At 44.0% G+C, this 21,050-nt stretch overlaps 1 protein-coding gene across 1 annotated transcript in view; it reads right to left on the bottom strand.

Moving 5' to 3' along the window:
- Positions 1–4,632: 4,632 nt before the first annotated feature.
- The window catches only part of PDLIM4 (PDZ and LIM domain 4), a 96,244-nt gene continuing 79,826 nt past the window's right edge, over positions 4,633–21,050 (bottom strand). The window contains exons 5-7 of the mRNA XM_037907260.2: positions 18,702–18,859; positions 11,726–11,846; positions 4,633–9,788 (exon numbers count right to left, since the gene is read on the bottom strand). Of these exons, the coding sequence (XP_037763188.1) occupies positions 9,584–9,788; positions 11,726–11,846; positions 18,702–18,859 (484 nt within the window). The 3' untranslated portion in view covers positions 4,633–9,583. The remainder of the gene's footprint in view (positions 9,789–11,725; positions 11,847–18,701; positions 18,860–21,050) is intronic.

The following is a 21,050-nucleotide window of genomic DNA, read 5'->3' as shown; positions in this document are numbered from 1 at the left end:
TCAACAACATTGTTTGCTCTTTACTCACATGAAAAAGAAAAGTAAATCTTTACTACCATGTGCAACTACCCAGTTTCTACTTCGGCCGAAGCACAGACATTAGATGTGGAATCCAACACGCCAGGCTCGATTCTCTACTTTCTTATGCTGCTGTATCTATGGAAGTTGATGGGACCTATTTGGTTCTGTGCCTCTCAGGAGACGCAGCAGAGGTGATATCCCGACGTAGGAGGGAAATGCCTTGAGAATTTAGGCTGCTTCAGGGGCCAGCATGAGCAACAGTGTAAATTAGAGCAGCCCAGTGCTTGCTCTGCAGCCTAGAATTGCCAGGGCACAAAATGCTCCAGCCACTCCCCCTCCTTCTCCACGACTGTGTAGGGGTGCATAAAGAAACCATAGCAGGAACAGGAATCAGGCCCAAGAAGTTACACAGGAGAGGAGAATCAGTGGGGCTTGATTTTTCAGACGTGCAGAGCACCAAGAGCTCTTATTAAATTTGATTAGAGCAGCAGGTGCTCAACATTGCTGAAAATCAGGCTCTCACATCTGTTTGTACCCAGGATTTGTGGCTCTAACAGGTCTGCGTCACCCAGGGGAGGGACTGAAGAATGAAGCAAGGATCCTTAGCTTTTTAGTTTCCTGACTTTTGAAAGTAAGGGTCTGCAAGGTAGACCCTGGAGCTGCTGTACCATACAGCAGGGGCGTTTTGCCCCCGAAGCCATCCAGAGCCTGGATAGCATAAAGCTGTCTTTGTCCCCCATCTCCCTGTGCTGAGGGCTCTGTGTGGCATCTCTCTGAAAACACAGCACAGAATCTGGCCTTGAACATGTTGTTTCCCTTCAGTTTCCTTGCCCTGTCCTGCCTAGGAAATCAGCCCATTTCCCCCAGACATACGTAAACAGCAAACAGGACTTGGCTGGGAGAGAAGCTGACACTGCACTAGGGTCAAGCTTAAAACAGTAAGGGACTTCTGAGAAAGTCAGTCCCTTTTATGACAGGCTCCTCCTATCAGGGAAAAGCTGCTGCAATAATTTAATCTTGTATTAGGGTCTACCGGGGGCTGGGTGGGGGGGCAGGAAAGCAGCATTATGTAACTTACCTTGGCGTTCTGGGAAGACTGAAAAGGGTCTCACAGGCAAAGAAACTGCTGTGGAAGTTGCAGGAGAATCACCAGTCTGCCAAGAGCATCTGATCCCCTTTAAAAGCACATTAGATGCACCAGTTTCTCTTTTAAAAGCATAACGAAGCAAAACAATAGCACGTCAGTTCCCAGTGTGCTAGTAAAAGGCAAGCTGGATCCCTCTGTGGTCTAAGATCTCCAGCTTGTAGCAGGCCTAGGCAATAAATTCTGGTATGGTGAAAAGCAGTAACAGGCCAATCATACAGACTCAACTTTAATTGGAATGAGATGATAAAGTCCAGATAACCATTACCAGCTCAGATGGGGATGTGGACTCATTATCGTCAGGCAGCTCGTTAGGTCCAAACAAGTTTAAAAATATTTAAAGGTAACATTTGTTTGTATTTCCCATCAGTGATTGAATTAGGAAAGGGTTCTGTTTCCTCACCCAAATTCTGCTGAGGGGGGAGGGAGGGCGGAAGCTGGCAAACCCACTTATGTTCTGCCATTTTGCATCTGGCTGCTTAGTAACGTTTAATGGTCCATGTTTAGAAAGGGAGTTCTTGGTCCTAAGCTTTGGGAGAGCGAGTGGGTTTGTGTTTTCAAAATGTCCATTGAGCTTTTGAAACCAACTGATAAACCCAGTACAAGTCACAGCCTAAACATGAACAAAAGCAACCTCTAAGCTAGGAGCAGTTGACAGGCTTCATTTAAGTCACCGTTGGAAATGTTTGGAGGTTTCTTCCTAGTCCCTCTGCACTTATTTTGTGCCGATGATTATTCAGTGGCAGATGTTTTGTGGCCTCCACTTTTTTCTGATGTAGAGTTTTTTTGAAAACAAAAAGGGCTTCCTGTGAGTGAAGTGCTCCTACAAGGCACTAGTTTGATAGCCATGAAGACCAAACCCCACTATCCACAGGACAGATACAGGACAGGGGGGGGCTGCTGGAGGTTCCCCCACATGGGCTTGTCAATGCACCTCACTATGGAACAGCTGGTACAACTTCCAACTACGAGAGTAGTTTCAACGATTTCAACCTATGGCCCATTCGGTCCTTAGGGTCTGCTGCTCAGGCTCCCGATTACAACTGATACCGTTGGTGGTAGTGGCTTTTGTGCTGAAGACCTGTGTCCAGCAGGAGCTGAACTGTGGCCAAATTCATTTCACATTTTAGCCACCCAAGTCAGCAACAGGTAACAACTTTCCGTAAACTAACAATCTGGGCGGGATCGAAGCTGGTGAACTAGGAGTGAAGAATAAAAGAAAGGCATTTGTAAAATAGTGCTGCACTTTTATATTGACTCGTAGTTTGGGGTTTTTTTTCCTCCTTTGCCTTACACGTACATTCAGAAATTCTTCCCAAGCAAGATTTTCCAGAAAATGTCCTTCGCTATGTTAGCTAGCAAGCATGCCAAATCTTCCTTAATCTTATGATTTGCACTGTTTTAAGCAGGTGACAAAGTATCTGGATCTGTGCCCTTGTTAGTTAAGCCTGCCTGCCACTGGATTTGAACCCCAGGTTGAATGTGTGCCAATGCCAGGAGGTCCCTATATTTTCTGCTCGATGCTTTTCCTCTGGTCATCCTAATTATTTACTGTAAAATATAAAATGGAATCCAGTGCTGTTTCATACACCAAGAATTCACTTTTCCTGATTGTTCATTTGATAGATATATGGAATACTGCCACCCACCCAGCCCTGCTCGTGTGCCTCAAATCTGCTCTGGAGCAAGTGCAGCGCTGAGGACAGTTTGGTCTTTATGCCCATTCAGTTCCCTGCCTCCTTGCTAAGACTTACATGGTGCCAACTTTAGCAATGGTTTTATGGGATGTGGACAGCTGTCCATTAGGATCTGGGCTGAGACCACTAACACATTCTGCACAGGGACCTGAACAGTTGTCAGATGATCACTTTGCTGGGCCTTAAGGCCAGCTTGTAGATTGAAAGGAGAAAACACATTTATGGTAGATAGCGGCAGCCAAAGTGGCCCTCTGTACTCAGCCTGTGAGGACCAGAAACATGTTCACATCTGTCCCTCAGCATGGCTGCAGCTGTTGACTGCTTCCATTCGCTTTTTGTACGAGTTAATATGGGCAGAGGCAAGACATGAGCTCCAGCCAAAGGAAAAAATTATAGTTTTGTACCAAAAGGCCCAGGGGCATTGGATCAAAATTGTAATGGCGGCTGGAGAAAAGGCGAAAGCAAAGCATCAACATATAGCTCCAATCAGCATGTGTCTGCACAAGAGAGGAGCCAGTCGCTGCTCAGTCTCAATCTGTAGTGATTTTGCAGGTTACAGCAAAGTGGCCTTCATGCCAGATAATTCAGAGAAGGATTGTGGGTCCACACTGATACATGGTAGTTCTCACCTATTTCTTTGTCCACCTCCAGATTATCAGAGCTACTGAGAGACTCAGGATCCATTCCAGCACTGACTACAGCGATGGACCTCATCCAGGCACTGAGAATGGTGGATCAGATGCTCCTTGCATTCGTTCTCTACTTGTACGTGTATATCCTACTGCACTTTACAGCCTGGGAAGATGAATCTTGATACCAAGACTCTTGTGAGTGAACCTGGAATTAGGGACAAAACCTTTTCGATTGATTTATCTTTACATTTGAACAGATTTGCTCTTTTCAAAGCCCAGTTGTAAAGAGCAGAGAATGCTACGACCAGCCATAACCAGCATCTGCACATTTCTTACTTCATATTGCGTCCTTGCAAATAAAACCCTCCATCTGGATCCTGTGCTAAAATATCTACAGCTGTAAACAAAACAAACAGACTTGTGGGCGAGGCTGAATCACAGGGAGCTGAGGCAGGACCTTACAAAACCTTCTGAGTTTGTGTTCTGTCCTCAGCGCAAGGAGTCTGGTATTGTGCACATTAAACCCCATTGTGGGTAAATCTCTTCATATCCATCCAGGGTGCTTTTACAGATGAGAAACTCGATGGTCAGAATAACAGAGCCACCATCTCTTGAAGAAAAGGATCTCTGACCAAATTCTCTAGGAGTGACACCTGCCCCAGCACCGCTCTGCCAGCAGTAGTCTAGGGCTTATATCCTGGACCTGACTCTCAGTTGCTCTGGCAGCAAGAAGCAGCTCTTTAGGCGGTAAACCCGGCTCTCTGAGGTCTCCTGCCCCACCTAGCGGAAACCTTGAGTGATGTAGGAATCACTAGAATATCTCCTGCACCACTCCCCTCTGAGACCCCAATGCATGATTTTTTTGGGGAAAAGGGGGAATGACTGGGGTGCCCGTGGCCACATTGGGCTGTGGGCAGCCAGCATATGTTAGAGTGGGGAAGGGGATCTCACAAGTTAACAGTTCATTCAGCGAAAACTCCATTGCAATTCTGATCTGTTCCATTTGGCATTGCAGGACGCTTCTCTTGGGGTGGATCCTTACATGAGTCCAGTTCTGGGCACCACATTTCAGGAAAGATGTGGACAAATTGGAGAAAGTCCAGAGCAACAACTCAGCTATAATGAATGAGAGACAGGAAACTGACAGTACCACTTTATTTTGTATTTCATACAAACGCTCTCCCCCAAATGCTTTACAGAGTTAAATAACAGAGTTAACAGACACTTGCGGTATTTACAAGGTTCATTCTTGTCACTAGCCTGGTAAGGCAGGTAGAACAGCAGTCTGGTTTTAGTCACTTGTTACAAGACAAATAATGTAAGCGAAATGGAATCAGTCCAGAAACTAATTTACCACAGGATATTATCGTGTGAGGTGGCTCCGTTTTTAAGCTGCTCAGGGGAGCAAATGAGTTGATTACTCATAAGAAAAAGTGGCCATGAGACAAGTGTATGGAAATTTTGATTTGTGGGAACTTATTTTCAAATGAAAACAGAGGTAAGTTTGAATCCCTAAGGTCAGATCTTGCCAGCATTGTTATTTATATAACAGCTAAATGAGACCACTGAGGATGCCTAAGTGAATGGTTTGCTTGATTTATACATTCAAACACAAGGGTAATGAAGCAATTTACGAATGTCTAAGGTGTGCCTCATGTTAGTGTCACAACACATCTGAAGAGTGTGCTGGACACCTGCAGTGTGAAAAACCGCCTTACAAATGGAGCTGAACAGAAGATACAGGTGCTGGAAAGTGATAGATGGCTCAACCTGACAATTACGTCATTTTCACAACAATACATTTGGAAAAACTAGGTAGGCCAGTCTCGTAGTACTCTTCCTCCTGCCCAGTCAAGCCTGCACTCAATCCTGTTTGTTCAGAAACGTCCATGTTCTGCTCTATGTCACTATGCTTTTGACTTATTGCCAGGTCCCCATCTGATTATCGTTACACATGCCTACACGGCATTAACTATCATTCTTTGTTGCCACAAATATTTGAATAATGAGAAAATGGGTAAGGGCCTGAAGAGTATGGTTGACTATTTATTTCTCTGTGGGAACCAGAAGGATGTAAAATGTCTGTTGCGAGTCAAGCAAATCCAATGGGCTTACATGCTTGTGTCCGTATCTGATGGTATTACACAATGGGTTTCTGAGAGAGGGCACTTACAACAGGGGAAAATGACTTTTCAATTTTAAATCTTGGTGTTTGATTAAAAAGATACTTCATGCTTCCTTCCCAACTTCCATCTGAGTATGTCAAGGTGCTTGACAACAACCCTGCGAAGAAGTCTTACACTCATCGTACACATGGGGAAACCGAGGCAGGGAGCGGGGTTAAGAGACTTGCCTCAGGTCCCACAGGAAGCCTATGGCACGACTGGTAGCATGCCCCATAATTTTTTTTCTCCTAGTTCTGGACTACCATGACTTCTCATTTAGCAGACAATTAGCTAAAGGGCACATGAGAAAATGAACATGGACTTTTAAGGGGAGCAATAAAACTAGAGGAAATGAACCACAAGCAATATTTATACACGAAGTGCAAAGAGATCAATTGTTAGCGATGATACATCAGCACGTAAAAACCCGAACAAACCCCAAAAACAGATAAGGCAGGCACCCACTTCACAAAACATATTATAACCAATTAACCTGGGCCCAGTAATGTACGAGGTTAAAAAACTAAGTACAAATGAACGTGAATGACAACTGCAACGTAATAAGCTTCCAGTAGTGGCGGGCAAACACAGTGCAATAATATTTTATACTTGATTAGGAGTTTAGTAGTACAGCTAATCATTTACAGTTGTCCAAAGTATTTATGTTCAGATGGTCCAACTCCTTAAGAAAGGCTAAGCATACGTAAAGGGAGAACTAGACTCAGCTATCTATGTGACAGAACCCCCTTACGTTACCTGTACCTTAATAATTAAACCCGCTCCTCACTGAAGGGAGTTGCAAGCCATGGTGCAGATGGATTTACAGACCTGATGCAGGTTTTGATGGTGAGCACAGAGATAAAAGGGGGAAAGGTATTTTCCATTACCAGGAGAAACACATGGGGCTAAGGGACAGCGCATCAATGCCATAGCCTTTTGTCCCTTGGGATGAACTCTGGGTTGAAATCCTGAGCAGATCACAAGCGAAAACAAGCTACTGTCTAAACCACATTATAAAACTACTTCACCATTCTGCAGGATGGGTAACTTTTGTTTGGGGGACGTTCAGGCCTGGAATGGAAGGTGCATTGCTGGTCAGGATTAAACTGCATAACTGTGAAGAAAAAAAACCCAGCCAGCCAGCCCTTATTTACCAAAATGTCAAGCTTTAAGCAGTGCTATTAGGCTCTCACTTCCACTAGCACCACTGTAATCACTTATCCACTGAATGCATGAAACAAAAGCGAGAATGGATATGCTGTCAGCTGGAATGACCCTCACTCTCTCACACAGAGAGATGCCCTCACCCTGCCACCAGAAGAATTCCTGCAAATGAGTTAGACATACATGAACAGTAGCAGCCTTATATTTATGAATTACCAGACTTGTCTGCGCTGCTGCTAGGTGGCATCTGGACTCAGGATTTCCTGACCCTGGCTTCTCATGCAGCCTGCCAATACTGCAGCACATTCAGCACTAGGAAAATCTGAATACCAGCGCTATGCCAGCAACCGGTTTCACCAATACAGGGTTAACCATGTGTCCCACTCTAGCAGGCCAACCTCCCTCCTGTGATCCATCATAGCGTCAAACAGAATAAAGATTATGCCACTCAAACCCTCACAGCCTCTCCGTTTCACGGTGTGATGTAGCAGCCATAGGAAGGATGATTTCTACAGGTGATTTCTATGCCTAACACTAGCCAACAGATCTTTTTTTCTGACCTTCTTCCGAGACCCCATTTCTCAGACCCCTTTTAGGGAAAACAGACAGGAGAAAGAGGGGCAGGCCGGTTGCCCTATCTATACTGTTTTGTGCCTGTCCAGAAGAGGCAGCTGTGTATCAGAGTGCCATGTTTTGCATTCCTCACAATTCTCTGCACTGCGGGGGGGGGGGGGGGGGGGGGGGGAGGGAAGAAGTAGGGGAAAGGGGCTACTGCTCCTAGGCAGAAATAGCACCCCCCATCTGATAGTAACTCGTTCTGATATTGAGAAATAATGCTGTCCTGGGCTGTACAATTCAAACCACAACACATTCTTTTCTGGGGAGTGATCAAAACCTATGATCTGCCCAGGACGGAACTGAATGTTTGCACTGAATGTTTTACTAGCAGCTGTGTGGAATGCCGAGGGGGGGTCTTGTGTTTCTCAGAGTTACTGCTGATGCTCTTTAACTGCTAAGAAAAAGACCAGAACTATAACCAGGATACAGTAACCCTGGTAACCACGCAGTTCAATGTTCGCCTTTCCGACACAGAAAAAAGGTGATTTGTTTTCTGTTCGGTTTTTAAACCACGTCTACAGTTCAAAAGGTCGGATATTCCAGCAAGCGGAATGTCTCCAACCCCCACTGATCCCAAAGGGAGTTGGGGGAACTATAGTCCACCAGTTTTCAGTGGAATGCACTCTACCTCTATCTGAAGTGCAAATTCAATTCATAGGGGTGCCTAGTGTATGGTGGTTATTGGGGCAACTGCATCCTACTGCCTCTTCCGGTGGGAGAGATCAGCAGCAGGACACATGACCTTTCTAAAAGAAAAATGTTTCCAGGCTTCTTATTTTTAATGTGCTGGTAATGCAGGGGTAAGGTTTCCAAAGCGGTGCATGGGGGAAATTGGCCACATGGCTTCCATTAGCATGAGTGGTACTCAAGCAGCCAAATCTCAGCTCACAGCTTACAAACGGTCCAACGTTCAGCCAATGCTGGATGTCAGATGCCATTCCAGCAGCATGCCCAAGGAAAATAAAACCCTCCAAACACCAGAACAAAACATCTCTCCTGACAAAACCAAACATTTCCCCAAAACAAACGGGAAACAAAATCTTGTAAATGGCTTAGGTTTGCGCTGAGCAGCAGTGGGTCTGAATCTGCTCCCACTCACTCTAGACCAGGAAGAATGAGCTCAGCAGCTGCATTTACCAGTTCTGATGCAACTTTCTAAGTTCTTGATGGATTTTGCTATTGGTTCCACAGCTGTGAAATTACAGAGAGCCAGAATGGCACGTAGTTTTAAGAGCTGCTGTACAATCCTAGGGGCCACTGAAAACAGCAAAAGCTGGATCAGACCTATGATGAACAAAAACAAAGACACCCTTTGCAGGAGGGCGAACAAGGCAGTCAAACATAGGAGCTGAAGACCAATTCAGGAATCAGCCAGGCAGCCCAATACTATGTCACGGTCCTAAGCATTAGATGCCAGAGAATTCCAGGAACTAAAAGCAAACAGAAAAGCAAACCTTATAGCAGAATGTAGGTGCACGGTGCCTTTTTGATTCTTTTTGATTGAAACCTGGATCAGGTCTGCAGATCAGGTTAGTGCCATGTCATGTAACTAGTGAATTTCACGGTGACTACTTTTTAAAAAGATCATTTTTGCACAGGACAGTCATCTCTGCTTAATATCAGATCTTGTATGAAACTCTTTCCACCCCACCACTGTGCTGCATTGCAGGAACATAGCTTCCACCTGGTCTCAATTTTTCAGCACTCAGAGTCACAGAGCAATGTGTTACAGAAAGGTATGGATCTAAAGCAATGCAATAAAAGTTAGTTTCTCTTGTTAAAGTGCCTTATTTCCTTTGAGCTTTTAAAATGAAGAGAAAAAAAAAAGAATACTGGTTTTATATGAAACATAGTAGAAAATTAATCAATACTTACACAGATCTTGGACAAGGCCATGGCAGAACTTATTTAAAAACCCAGCATGACAACCCAAAAGCAGAGCGTCAAAAGGAAGGAAAAAACCTGTTCATATGCTTTCAACACCATCCCCTTGAGATCCCCAGAGTAAACCGCTTTATCTCTGAATAGGCATTTTACTGAGACGCTAGTAATCGGAGTTGATTACAGACATATTTTAAAACTAGTGGCGTGCGTGTGGGTGGGCAAGTTGCCTTATGACCTCTCCAGGAATAGAGTATGCACTTAGACAAGTTCGACTTTCGCGTTTGGATAAACAGCGACAACATCATATCCTTCGGGGGGCTTAACCCTTTCCTTCGCGTGTGTTTCGCAGTACAGCTGCTCCTCGATGAAGAAATATCCCCTCTGCTTCAGGTTTAGGCCACAGTCATTGCACATGAAACATTCTGGATGGTAGAGCTTGTCCCGAGCTTTGACAATGGTCCCTCTGTCGAGTGTAGGAGAGAAGACGAATTACAGACCAAGCTGATGTCAAAAGCCACAGTGAGTGCACTCTGGAGCAGTTTGTTCCACTGCCCAGCATAGCAAAGAAACACGAAAGTAAATGGCATTTAGCGACATTTTGAAGATTTCGTTTGACCCCTGCAAACTCTTCTGCCTCAGTCCCTGATACCCACCTTGTTCCCCCTGCTGGCCGTCTAAAATCCCACTGTGAAAATCCTCTCCCTCAGCCACTGCTCTGATCATCTTGACCTCTCCTTCAAGGGCCCAGTCCTGCTTCCACTGATGTCAGTAGCAAAATCCCTGTTGACGTCAGTGCCTGAAGCCCTGGACTGGCTCCCTACTGCCTTCTGCATCGAGTTCTCCTCAGCTTCAAGGTGCTGCTCAACTCTCCTCTCCATCATGGTTCCCCGAGCTTCTTTTACCCCACCCACACTTCTCACCTGATCCTCCTCGTTGCTTCCTTCTCCCATGCCTGTCTCCACAACACCTCCCACATGGTCACAGTTGCCTGGGACACCCTTCCCATCCCAGTGTGGCACTTCTGCATCTGCTCCTTCTTTACAGCCTTCCTTGAAAACCCATTTCTTTCTCAAAGCCTATCAGCATTAGGCTGTCCCTCCACCCCCGCCCCTCAAGAGCCCAGATGAGTGAGGGAGTATCTTTTACTGGACCAACTTATGTTAGTAAACTTCTGTAATAAAGATATTGCCTCCCCCACGTTGCTGACTTTTGTCTGTCTGTTTAGGGACCATGTCTCCTCCACGTTCTGTACAGTGCAGACCACACAGATGCTGATCAACAACCATTCAGTTGATTTCAAGGTTGTTGAGGGTGAGGGGGGGTGTGTGTGTGCGGGGCGGTGCCCTGCACCTCCTAGGAGACACTTGGCACCTTCCAGAATTGGACTTGAAGGGGATGTACATGGTAAGCCCTTTCCTACTCTTGTGGGTTGTTGCTTGACAGCCTGAATTCCTTACCCCACGCCTTGGCATGACGCTGGGTCTGGAGCAATGGTTCTAAACCTATTTACCATTGTGAGCTGCAAGCCCACAGGCTGCAGGTTGAGAACCACTGGTCTGGAGTATCCACATTCAGCCAGGATGATGGCAAGGAGACCTGTCTGTGAGAGCAGGGAGCCATCCCCTTAGCCTACAGTATTAGCCCTTTCACATGCTAATGTAATAAAATGACTGTCTACGCAAACCATTTCTGGGAGATCTCCCACCATTGCACTTCCCCTGTGATAAGAATGATGAAAACATGAACACGGGCAGTGCACAGGAACTTTTACCATGTTATCAGCAAGCCCCGCTCGAACTTACTCGAACTGGTGTGCTGGTAAAAATGCCTGTATTCTGCATACCACATTGCAACAGTGGGAGCTTTCTCAAAAAAACCTCCCCACAAACAACCCACCAGCGCAAGGCTAGTCAAGTAGACAAAGCCCTGCAGACTCTGCAGCCACCCACCAGGACTGAACCCAGCAACTTCAGCATGAAAAACACTGTCCTCTTCCACTTGAGCCAAATGAGATCTCGGTTTGTTGTGGGGTAATAAAGGGAGGTAATAATTTCTGGGACCATTCACACGCATTAGGCCAGTATATTACAATAAGCATGGTAAAATCATGCGCGTCAGTAGAAATCCCGGTTACATCACGGCCCTGGTCATATTTCTTTGCATCTTGAAAAGGCAACCCAGACTGTACTGGGGAATGTCACCTTATTCCGACTTTTTTATCTTGTGTACAGGTCTGGCTAGCAAAAAAATAGGAAGACTTGGAGGACTCTGCTGTAAATATTAATAGAGCCCCTTCTAATAGATGAATACCACAACAGAGGTCTTGTGACTACGTTAATCGGCCTGCTCCATTGCATGTTGTTATTGACCTCGAATGCTATGGAGAGATCATGTACTTACACGATCCCATTTCCACATCTGGTGCACTCAGGAAGCATCTGCAATCCAGACATGGCACCACCGAGTTTTGATACTGGAGATTTGATGTTTCTTGGGCCAGTCAGCCGGTCGAGTTTTTCACCTGCCAAGAGTTTTGAAAAGACAAAGATTAAAAGCTGACCTCTATTTTAGAGGAGAGATGTGATGATGTGATGCCTGGGAAAACATGATATACATATTGCAATAGAAAACTCTTCTTGCAATTTGCATAACACAGAAAATGGTGGGACCAATCGGACTTTAGCAAGTTCAGCATTTAAGTTCATAGAACACTGATAGGCCTCACATAAATCCATGGTACATCATAATGAAGCCAGCAGGGTCAGTAACTAACTGCTCAGAATCGTAGCAATGAAATGGCTGAAATATAACCATTGATTACCACATCACCATTTAATCGTACATCCTCAACGATCTAAACGGACCCCACCAATCTAAAAAGACCAGGGCTGAATTTGTTTGAGAGATTTTTTTGGGAGCTAAGAGGCAGAGATGGGGAGAGAGAAGCACACTGATGAAATCATAGAGGAGCAGAACAGAGGGAGTGGGTTCTATCTGAGTAAGATTAGATGTACTGTTTTTTTATATCTATGACCAGTCAAAGAGAAAAAGATTAAAACCTTTTGGAGCACAGGGAAAACCAAAAGAAGAAATAAACCAAACAATAACACAGTTAAGTGTATTTTTCTTCTTAGGAGATGTATTTGTTTTATTACATCTGTCGTGAGTAAGGAAGACTTTTGTAGCCGAAAACAAAAGTAAATCAGCATGTTAGAAGCTGACTTTTTTCTTGGCATTAAGTTTTGTTTTACATCGGAGATCAGCCAAACTAAAAGGAAGCAATGAAAGCTTTATGCATAGTAACTGGCACGCTCTCTCATACGTGTGTGCGCGCGCGCATATATATATATATATATATATAGCAAGAGAGTGTATACAAATAGTGAGTGTTTATATATATATATACACATATAATATATACACTCACTCACATAGATACATGTACATATTGCCAAAAACTGTAAAACTTAACAACATACATGACTGACTGTGAGATTTTCCAGAATCCCGTCGCCCACCAGATCACAGTTGCAATTTTGAATATACTCATCCAAGCCCCCATTCAGCAAAGAACTTTAAGCATATGATTAATTTTAGGCACATGCTTAAATTTCATTGACCTCCATGGGACTTTAGCATGTGCTTACGTGCTGTGTTGAATAGGAGTAAGTACTCACCACACAGCTACTTTGGAGCTTTAATAGCTTTAATTCTGCCCTAAAGTGCTTAATACAGCTTTAAAATATTCTGTGTATATAAAAGTTCATTCTTAGCATTTTTGATCAATCAGGGTATCATTCTTCCAGGCTGTTTACTGAACGTGTCCCTATTGTTATAAACAGATTCACACAGTATTTCTGACTTGCATTACTCAGGGGTGCTTCCCTTTCTTTTTGCTGAGAATTCATTTTCCCAAATGATTTGGGGATGAGAGAAGCACCTCCTCTTCCCTTTTAGAATAAGGACGTAACAGGTAGGACAACTTGCTTTGCTTTCAACACAGAAAGACAGATCAGTGCATTTCAGCTCTAGCAGTTACCAGCATGACTGTACTTTCATCCTTGTAGAAACTGTTTGTCTTTAATGTAGAGAAGGCTATTCAGTTATAGAATTAAGAGGTGAGCAAAGGACCCAAAAACCTCTCTCCCTCCCAAAGTTAGGGTTTTTTTGGGGGAGGGCCTTTCAATCATTTCTCTGTCTTTGCACAGTGACAGTCTTAGCCATTGACACCGAGCCAAAGCATGATAGTGCTCATGATTTTACCATCAAACAACTAAGATCATGAAAACCAAACTCCCTCCCAGCCCCCCATGAGTAAAACACAATGTTAATGATTTCAGAAGACTTGGAATAAGACAGCCCCTTGCTCTATGTGCAACTGACTGCCCAAGCAACCCACTGAGACTGTTAAGCCAAAGAGGCCTCCAGTGTGTTTGGTTGGACTCAAGCAAAACTCGTTTGCTGAGATTTTCTGTGGAGCATGGACTGACACAATCGTGCACAAGGTCAGACCTCACAGCACTGAGAGATGCTGTATTTGAGCTATTCATATATTCATTTGCCAGCTTTTAAAATATCACCCTACACTTGAAGCTGCTCCTATTCCTAAACTAGGGAACTGGGATGATTTCGACAGAGGTGGGGATAGAGAGAGAGATTTTAAAACAAGGTAGGATCTTCAAAACTCTCACCAGAATGCTAGGTCCTTTCCCTCTGTTTCTGCAGACACAGAGCCCCACAATAATTTATGTTCCTCAGCTAGGCAGCTACTAACTTTAACTAAACATTCTTGTCTATGCTTTGTGGTTAGAGGGCTCATCTTTCATGGTTGAGGGGCACCCATTGAGGCAACTGTTATGTTTCTTTACAAATCCTGTCAGATTCCCAGCAGGAAACACTTCTTATTAGAGGCACAGTGTGAGGCCAATCATCATAAAGAAAAAACACTGCTTCTGGCAGGAAAATTTTCCATATCCCCAGTCCTTCATGTGAAATACCAGGTTCCCTAAGACTAAGAAGATCCTGCCTTTAAAGGGACACTGTGGACTAGTCTTGGACCTGAAATGTACATTTCTTCTTTTTTGAATTTATTTTTTAAAAGGGGGGAAAGGAAGATCTGAAGAACCCGGATACAAATTAAAAAAAAAACAAAAACGGCATGATTTCAAATACAACAATGAACCTAAATATCTTAAACAGAATCCCTAGTACTGAAACTCCCCAATAAAATAACATTTCCCTAGTGCACCAGAACCCAGAAGTGAAATAATTTACCCCAAAGTGAAAGGGATTAGTCTAGTTCCATCATCCAAGCTGAATGAAATGCAAAAGAAGCTTAAATTAAGAAAAATACATTCAGATTTTATAATGTTTAATTTTTAATTACCTATGAGATTTATGCTGACAGAATCTCTGCAGAAGAGAGTATTTCATTTTTAATCCTTTACAAAATGAACACCAATAACTTAACAATCAATGCTCCTGGCCTGGTTCTGTGGCTGCAAAACTTGTCAGGGATTCACCAGCCTCATGTAAAAATCACTAGGAGAACAGAACCAGGTGTAAAGTAAGAGAGAAAAAAGGATGGTGCTGGCCTAGAAAGAAGATCTGAATTGTCCAGCTTGCTGACCATTTGGTTGGTATCTGTCATCAGTTTTGTAATTCCAGACTCTGACAACATTGTGCTGCCATGTTACCAGAGGTTGGCACTGTAATAAACTCCATGTGGGAGGGCAGGGGGCAGTTCTTCAAAAAATCTTTTTAAATAGTGTTGCACTTTTAAGATACCCTATTAAAATCTTGTAAAAGAAAGGCTCCACTGTGCTAGTTACATCTCATCATGAGAGGATGGAAGAAGGGGAGGAGACAATAGTCATTTACAAGCTTCAACTCCAGCACTTTCTACTCGCTTCCTCCCAATAATGAGGTTCTTGGGTACGTACAGTTGCGCACTGTCAAAAGACACAAAGGCACAATTGGATCCTGCTGTTACTGCCAGCTAATCATGCATTTGCCCTGCCAGCCTAGAATGGAATAGAGCTTCTATGCCTAGGAGTACCATGGCTAATCTCATATTTCACGCTTTTCCAAAAGTAAGTTATTGGCCCTTCTCCTTGCCTACAAAATGTAAACGGCTGCTAGGGTTGAAAGCTGATTTTCCCAAAGGTCATAGCTTATTCTCAGGCCTCCCGCACTCACCCAGGCCTGGTCTTTGGGATCTGTAACACTCATAGCCACATATTCTTCCATGTCTTGGAGGACCCCAGGTCACACTGTGGGTGTGGGGGAGCAGTGCCACCTAGAGTGCACGGATGATGTTTTTAGGGCTCCCACAAGCTCCCTCAGAGCCACTTGCCTACAGCAGGGGACTGGCAGTAACCTGATGATGGTAAAGAAAGGCAGTGATATTCGATGGAACCCGGAATTGTCTGCCTGCCCTTCATCGCCTCCCCAGGCCAGACCTGGTCTCAGTGATACGGACAAAGTGGGCAGTGCTTTGGAATGGCAGGGTGCAGAAAACCGTTCTGTTCCAGCCAGCCATGTCCACAATGTGGCGGGCGGAGAGTCTGCCAGCCGAAACACCAAATAACACTGGGCCACTCTGTAGCACCTCTTTTCTTCGGCTCTCAAATGCCTTTGCAAACATTTGGGCCCAATCCTGCTCACCGGTGGAAGTTGCGTCACTGCTTTCAGTAGGTACAAGATATTGCTTGTCATGAACTAAGTCTTGCAATAGCCTAGTGAGGTAGGAAAATATTCTCAGTAATTTTACATACAGAGAAACTGAGGCACAACAAAGCTGTGTTACCAAACTCTGGCAATTTTATCCCAAGCCTTGCAATAGTTGTTTTTCCTTAAAGTCCCAAGCTCCTTGAGTCATGTGGGAATATCAGTCTTCTTGCAGAGAAAAGCTTGAAAATTTAAACCCTAAAGGCCCAAAACTCACAAAGTGAACAAAACATTTATTGTTTAAAATCTCGTGGCTTTTTAAGACAATCTCATAATTTTTGCAGTCTGGCTCACGATTTTTGTAGGGTTGGAGACGAGTGGACAACATTCAGCTAAACTATGGGCTTTGTTATGTTCTATAGGAAGCTGACTGTGGGACTGCGAGTAGAACGGAGACCTTTGACTCCCAGTATTATGTCTGTTCATGTAAATGCCACTTATTTAAATTGAAACGGTGGGCGAGGTCATATCTTTTATTGGACCAACTTCCGTGGGTGAGAGAAACAAGTTTTTGAGCTTACACAGAGCTGTCCTTCAGGTCTTCAGCACCCGAAGAAGAGTTCTGCGTAAGCTCAAAAGCTTGTCCGTCTCACCAGCAGAAGTTGGTCCACTAAAAGATATTACCTCACCCACCCTGTTTCTCTAATATCCTGGGACCAACATGGCTACAACAACATTGCATACATTTATTTAAATAGGCAACTGATATTCTATTAATTATGCCCCCAACTGTTTCTAAAATATTACATCTGTATGAATGCTTCTAGGAAAACAGCCGCCGTGTGCATCCAATCTGCAAACCTGGACACCTTCCACAGGATGCCCAAAGCCTGAGTTTGGATGCAGTAAGCACACAGATGCTAATCTGGGCTGTGCGTTCAGGTACCCAGGTTTGAAACCTGCCCTCCGGGAGTTCACCGCCTTTGGAACATTTATTGCTGGAGACGTGTTCGCACGTCCAGTCATTCCAAGTCTCAGCATGAAGGAGGTGAGCTTGAAAACAACAAGAACCAGAACACTCAGTTTCCGAGTTTCCTTTCAAAGTGCTTTCCAGGCCTGTGGAATGATTCAGTAGAGAATTACATAGAGGCTGTCAGCCAGGTCTTTTTCTCACGGGATGATGTGGCTCAGCCCAGAGTGTGGAGTCTAATCCTTCCACAGGCAAGCAGCCAATGTATGCACACCTGTGCAATAACACGGAAAATCTGAGCAGAGGTTTGCCAGTGACCAGGTAATACCTTTGCACACTGTCACAATCTCATTTCCCAGCATCCACATAAGCAATGAAAGAAGATGAAGGTTGCTGGCCGGGTTAGTTGCTGAAGTGGTTGTGGCCGGTGGGATCGGAGTGCCAGGAGCATGTGTGAACAAGCTCTCTACAATGGAAGTGCAGAGGAGGTTGCTAATCCTGTTTGAGAACTTGTGGAAGTGGGAGAGTCAAAATCCAGCCTCTGAAGTATCCCAAAGACTGAACTAAAGACATTCCTGCCCAGTCACACACCAAATGCTTTACATAGACGTCTACAGCTCTGCCTCAAGCACTAATCTCTTTCAAGTGGTCCAGACACACCAAACTGGGCTGGATGAAAGCAAGGCTGTGGTTTTGTTCTCAAGTTCAATACATTTCTTTCTACATACTTAAGATCAGTGTCACTGCATCACACCAGATTTCAGCTGTCCCAGCCCGTGTGTGTAATGTGAAGGAGACAATGCAGAGACCTTCCTCACTTGTGCCTCTGCCACAGCTTGGGTGGGGGCTGTCTGGTGTTGTTAGCCCCCTGACATAGCTAGGAAGGATGAAGAAAGAGAGGTGCAGTGGTTAAGGCTTTGGCCCATGACTTGGCAGAGGAGGGTTCAAATCCCTGTGTGACCAAGTCACTTAACCTCTCTGAGCCTCAGTTTCCCATCAGTAAAATGGGAATAACAGCATTTCCCTGCATCAAAGAGGTGTTATGAGGACAAATACACTAAAGATACTACAGTAACTACAGTAACAGGCAGCAAGCGGTGGAGCCAACTCTTGCGGTAGATGGGCAGAGAGTGGCAGGGTCCTCGCCTCATATCCTGTTCCCGCTCATCAGAGTAACTGGGTACAGCTGCAGGGGGATGTGTGACTACACTCTGCTATGGTTCAAAGAGTGGCATTGCTTCTTCTTCATTGTATGCTCCCCAGCGTAATTCTGGCAAAGTCAGCAGAAATTCTCCCAGCCATTCCTGTTGCACTGTACCACGACCTGCTCAGTGCTGTAAAGCCAGGCTCTGGCCTACTCTGATGAGTGAGCACCATACAGTTACCTCTGTGGGGAGCAGTCACCTTAGTATCAAAGCACTGATGTTCCAAGCTTGGAAGGGCTTTTAATGTGTACCTTTGGATCATAAAAACAAATAATTCTTCCTGTTACACCAGCACAACCTCACTGAAGTCATCAGGATTGCTCCAGCATAGCTGTGAAGAGCATGTGACCCACTGACTCTTTCATGAGAAAAAGAGAAGGTGTTGAAACATGTAGGTTTTCCCTCTTGTAGGGCATATTATATTCATAGGTAACAAACCGACGTAGAGGACCATAAGAATTAGGAGGCTTGGGGGACTCTTTGGAAAATTCTGTATGTACAAACAAACAATCTGAGACGCTGTCTTCCTTACCATTCTCTCCGGCTTCTAACATGCCCTGCAAATACCGGAACGATCCAGACTGCTTAGGCTCTGAAGCTGGCTTTTCATAATCCTGGAGCATCTTGTACACATCTGACTCCATGTCAATCCCATTTCTGCTTCTCGGGAGAGGTTTTAAAGGGTCGGCACTATTTAAAAGCAAAGCAATGTCAGATGGTAAGCAGCCATTGCATTCAGGAAAGGAACAAGATTCACAGCTAATTAGGGAAGGGTGAACTCCATGGGGTTGGAAGTTTTATGAGCAGCCCCAAATGTTCTGTGCTTCACCAAACAAGTCTGCATTTCATTAAACTTTTTCACCCATAAATTATATCCACGTTTATTTTCACAGAGATTTAATTAAATACTCCATTCCCATGTTTTCTACCTACAGCAAAGCTTGCTCTAGGGAAACAAACATGCAAACCATGAAAGATAAACTAGTATGTTGCTTGCTCTTCTATTGTGCAATATAACTAAGACTTGACCAGTTACCAAGAGTCTTAGACAAAGGGCAGCTGCTAAAAAGCTTTATAAATTACTGTGCCACACATGGAACGTACTGAAAAAATTCATTAAACTAATGACTCAGTGCTATGGAAGCCACCCATCCATCGTTAAATGACCTGACATCTGAGGTATTTTTTGTTGTTGCCAACCACAGCCCCTGTGGATATGATGACAGGTTTCAGAGCGGTAGCTGTGTTAGTCTGTATCAGCAAAAAGAACGAGGAGTACTTGTGGCACCTTAGAGACTAACAAATTTATTTGAGCATAAGCTTTCATGGGCTAAAACCCACTTCTTCAGATGCATATAGTAGGAAGATAATACAAACACACACACAGAGAACATGAAAAAAGGGGAGTTGCCATACCAACTCTAACGAGAGTAATCAATTAAGGTGGGCTATTATCAGCAGGAGAAAAAAACTTTTGTAGTAATAATCAGGATGGTCCATTTCAAACAGTTGACAAGAAGGTGTGAGTAACAGCAGGGGGAAAATTAGCATGGGGAAATAATTTTTAGTTTGTGTAATAACTCATCCACTCCCAGTCTTTATTCAAGCCTAATTTAATGCTGTCCAGTTTGCAAATTAATTCCAGTTCTACAGTTTCTCGTTGGAGTCTGTTTTTGAAGTTTTTTTGTTGAATAATTGTGACTTTTAGGTCTATTTCCCCATGCTAATTTTCCCCCTACTGTTACTCACACCTTCTTGTCTACTGTTTGAAATGGGCCATCCTGATTACCACTACAAAAGTTTTTTTTCTCCTGCTGATAATAGCCCACCTTAATTGATTGCTCTTGTTAGAGTTGGTACGGCAACTCCCCTTTTTTCATGTTCTCTGTGTATATATATCTTCCTACTGTATTTGCCACTGCATTCATCTGATGAAGTGGGCTTCAGCCCACAAAAGCTTATGCTCAAATAAATTTGTTAGTCTCTAAGGTGCCACAAGTACTCCTCGTTCTTTTTGTGGATATGATGTTATCTCCAGTGAACGCACCTTTCTAATCCAGTTTCCTTCTGGATAATTCTGCATTGAAAAGGCCAATGGTATTTGTCCGAGAAAGTCCAAGTGTTAAAAAAACAATAAAAATACCGGGCCCACAAAAATGACCACTAAACAAATTAAAAAAACACCCTCCAGACGTCCTATTTTATCACATTCTCTCCCATGTTCTTTGATCCCACATTGTCTGTTTAGATTGTAAATTCTTTGGGGCAGGGGATTGTCTATGTTCAAAGCACCAAACACAATATTGTGTGCAACTGAAACAAACAATATATAGTAACGAAGGCCCTGATTCAACAATCTATCCTAATACAGCAAAGCTCTAAAAGGACATGCTTATGTTCCATTGACTTCAAAGAGACTTTAGCAAATGCTTATGCACATTGTTGAACAGAGAAGGTCTTAAGCGTATGTTTAAATGCTTTTGTTGAACTGGGGCCTGATAGCATAATATAGCACCTGGGGGCAGGGACTTTGTCTTACTTGTCTGTAAAGTGCCATGCACGTCAATGTCTTTATAAAAACAATAAAAATAGCCAGAGCTCTTAATCCCCATCAGACAGCATAACACATCTTACTCATCATGAGTCACTGTCTCCACCAGCATTGCATTCATGCCAGTACATAAATCAAACAAAATTCACTTTCAACAATGCAAAAGGTTGCATTTTCTGAAAGTAATCTGAATCTCAGACTCCTGCTGTGCCCAGCTTCTGTTTGGAATGCGCAGTTGTTGGTGGGAAACTTAGGAACTCAAAGCTAAACCTGCAAGATCGGACAAGCAGGACTTGATTTTTCTAACATTCTAATGGGCAGTTAGTGATC

This window comes from Chelonia mydas, chromosome 8 (genome assembly GCF_015237465.2).
Source record: "Chelonia mydas isolate rCheMyd1 chromosome 8, rCheMyd1.pri.v2, whole genome shotgun sequence".
NCBI classification, from domain to species: Eukaryota; Metazoa; Chordata; order Testudines; family Cheloniidae; genus Chelonia; species Chelonia mydas.
The sequence above is the reverse complement of the archived record's forward strand: the minus strand, read 5'-3'. Positions and strand labels throughout refer to the sequence as shown.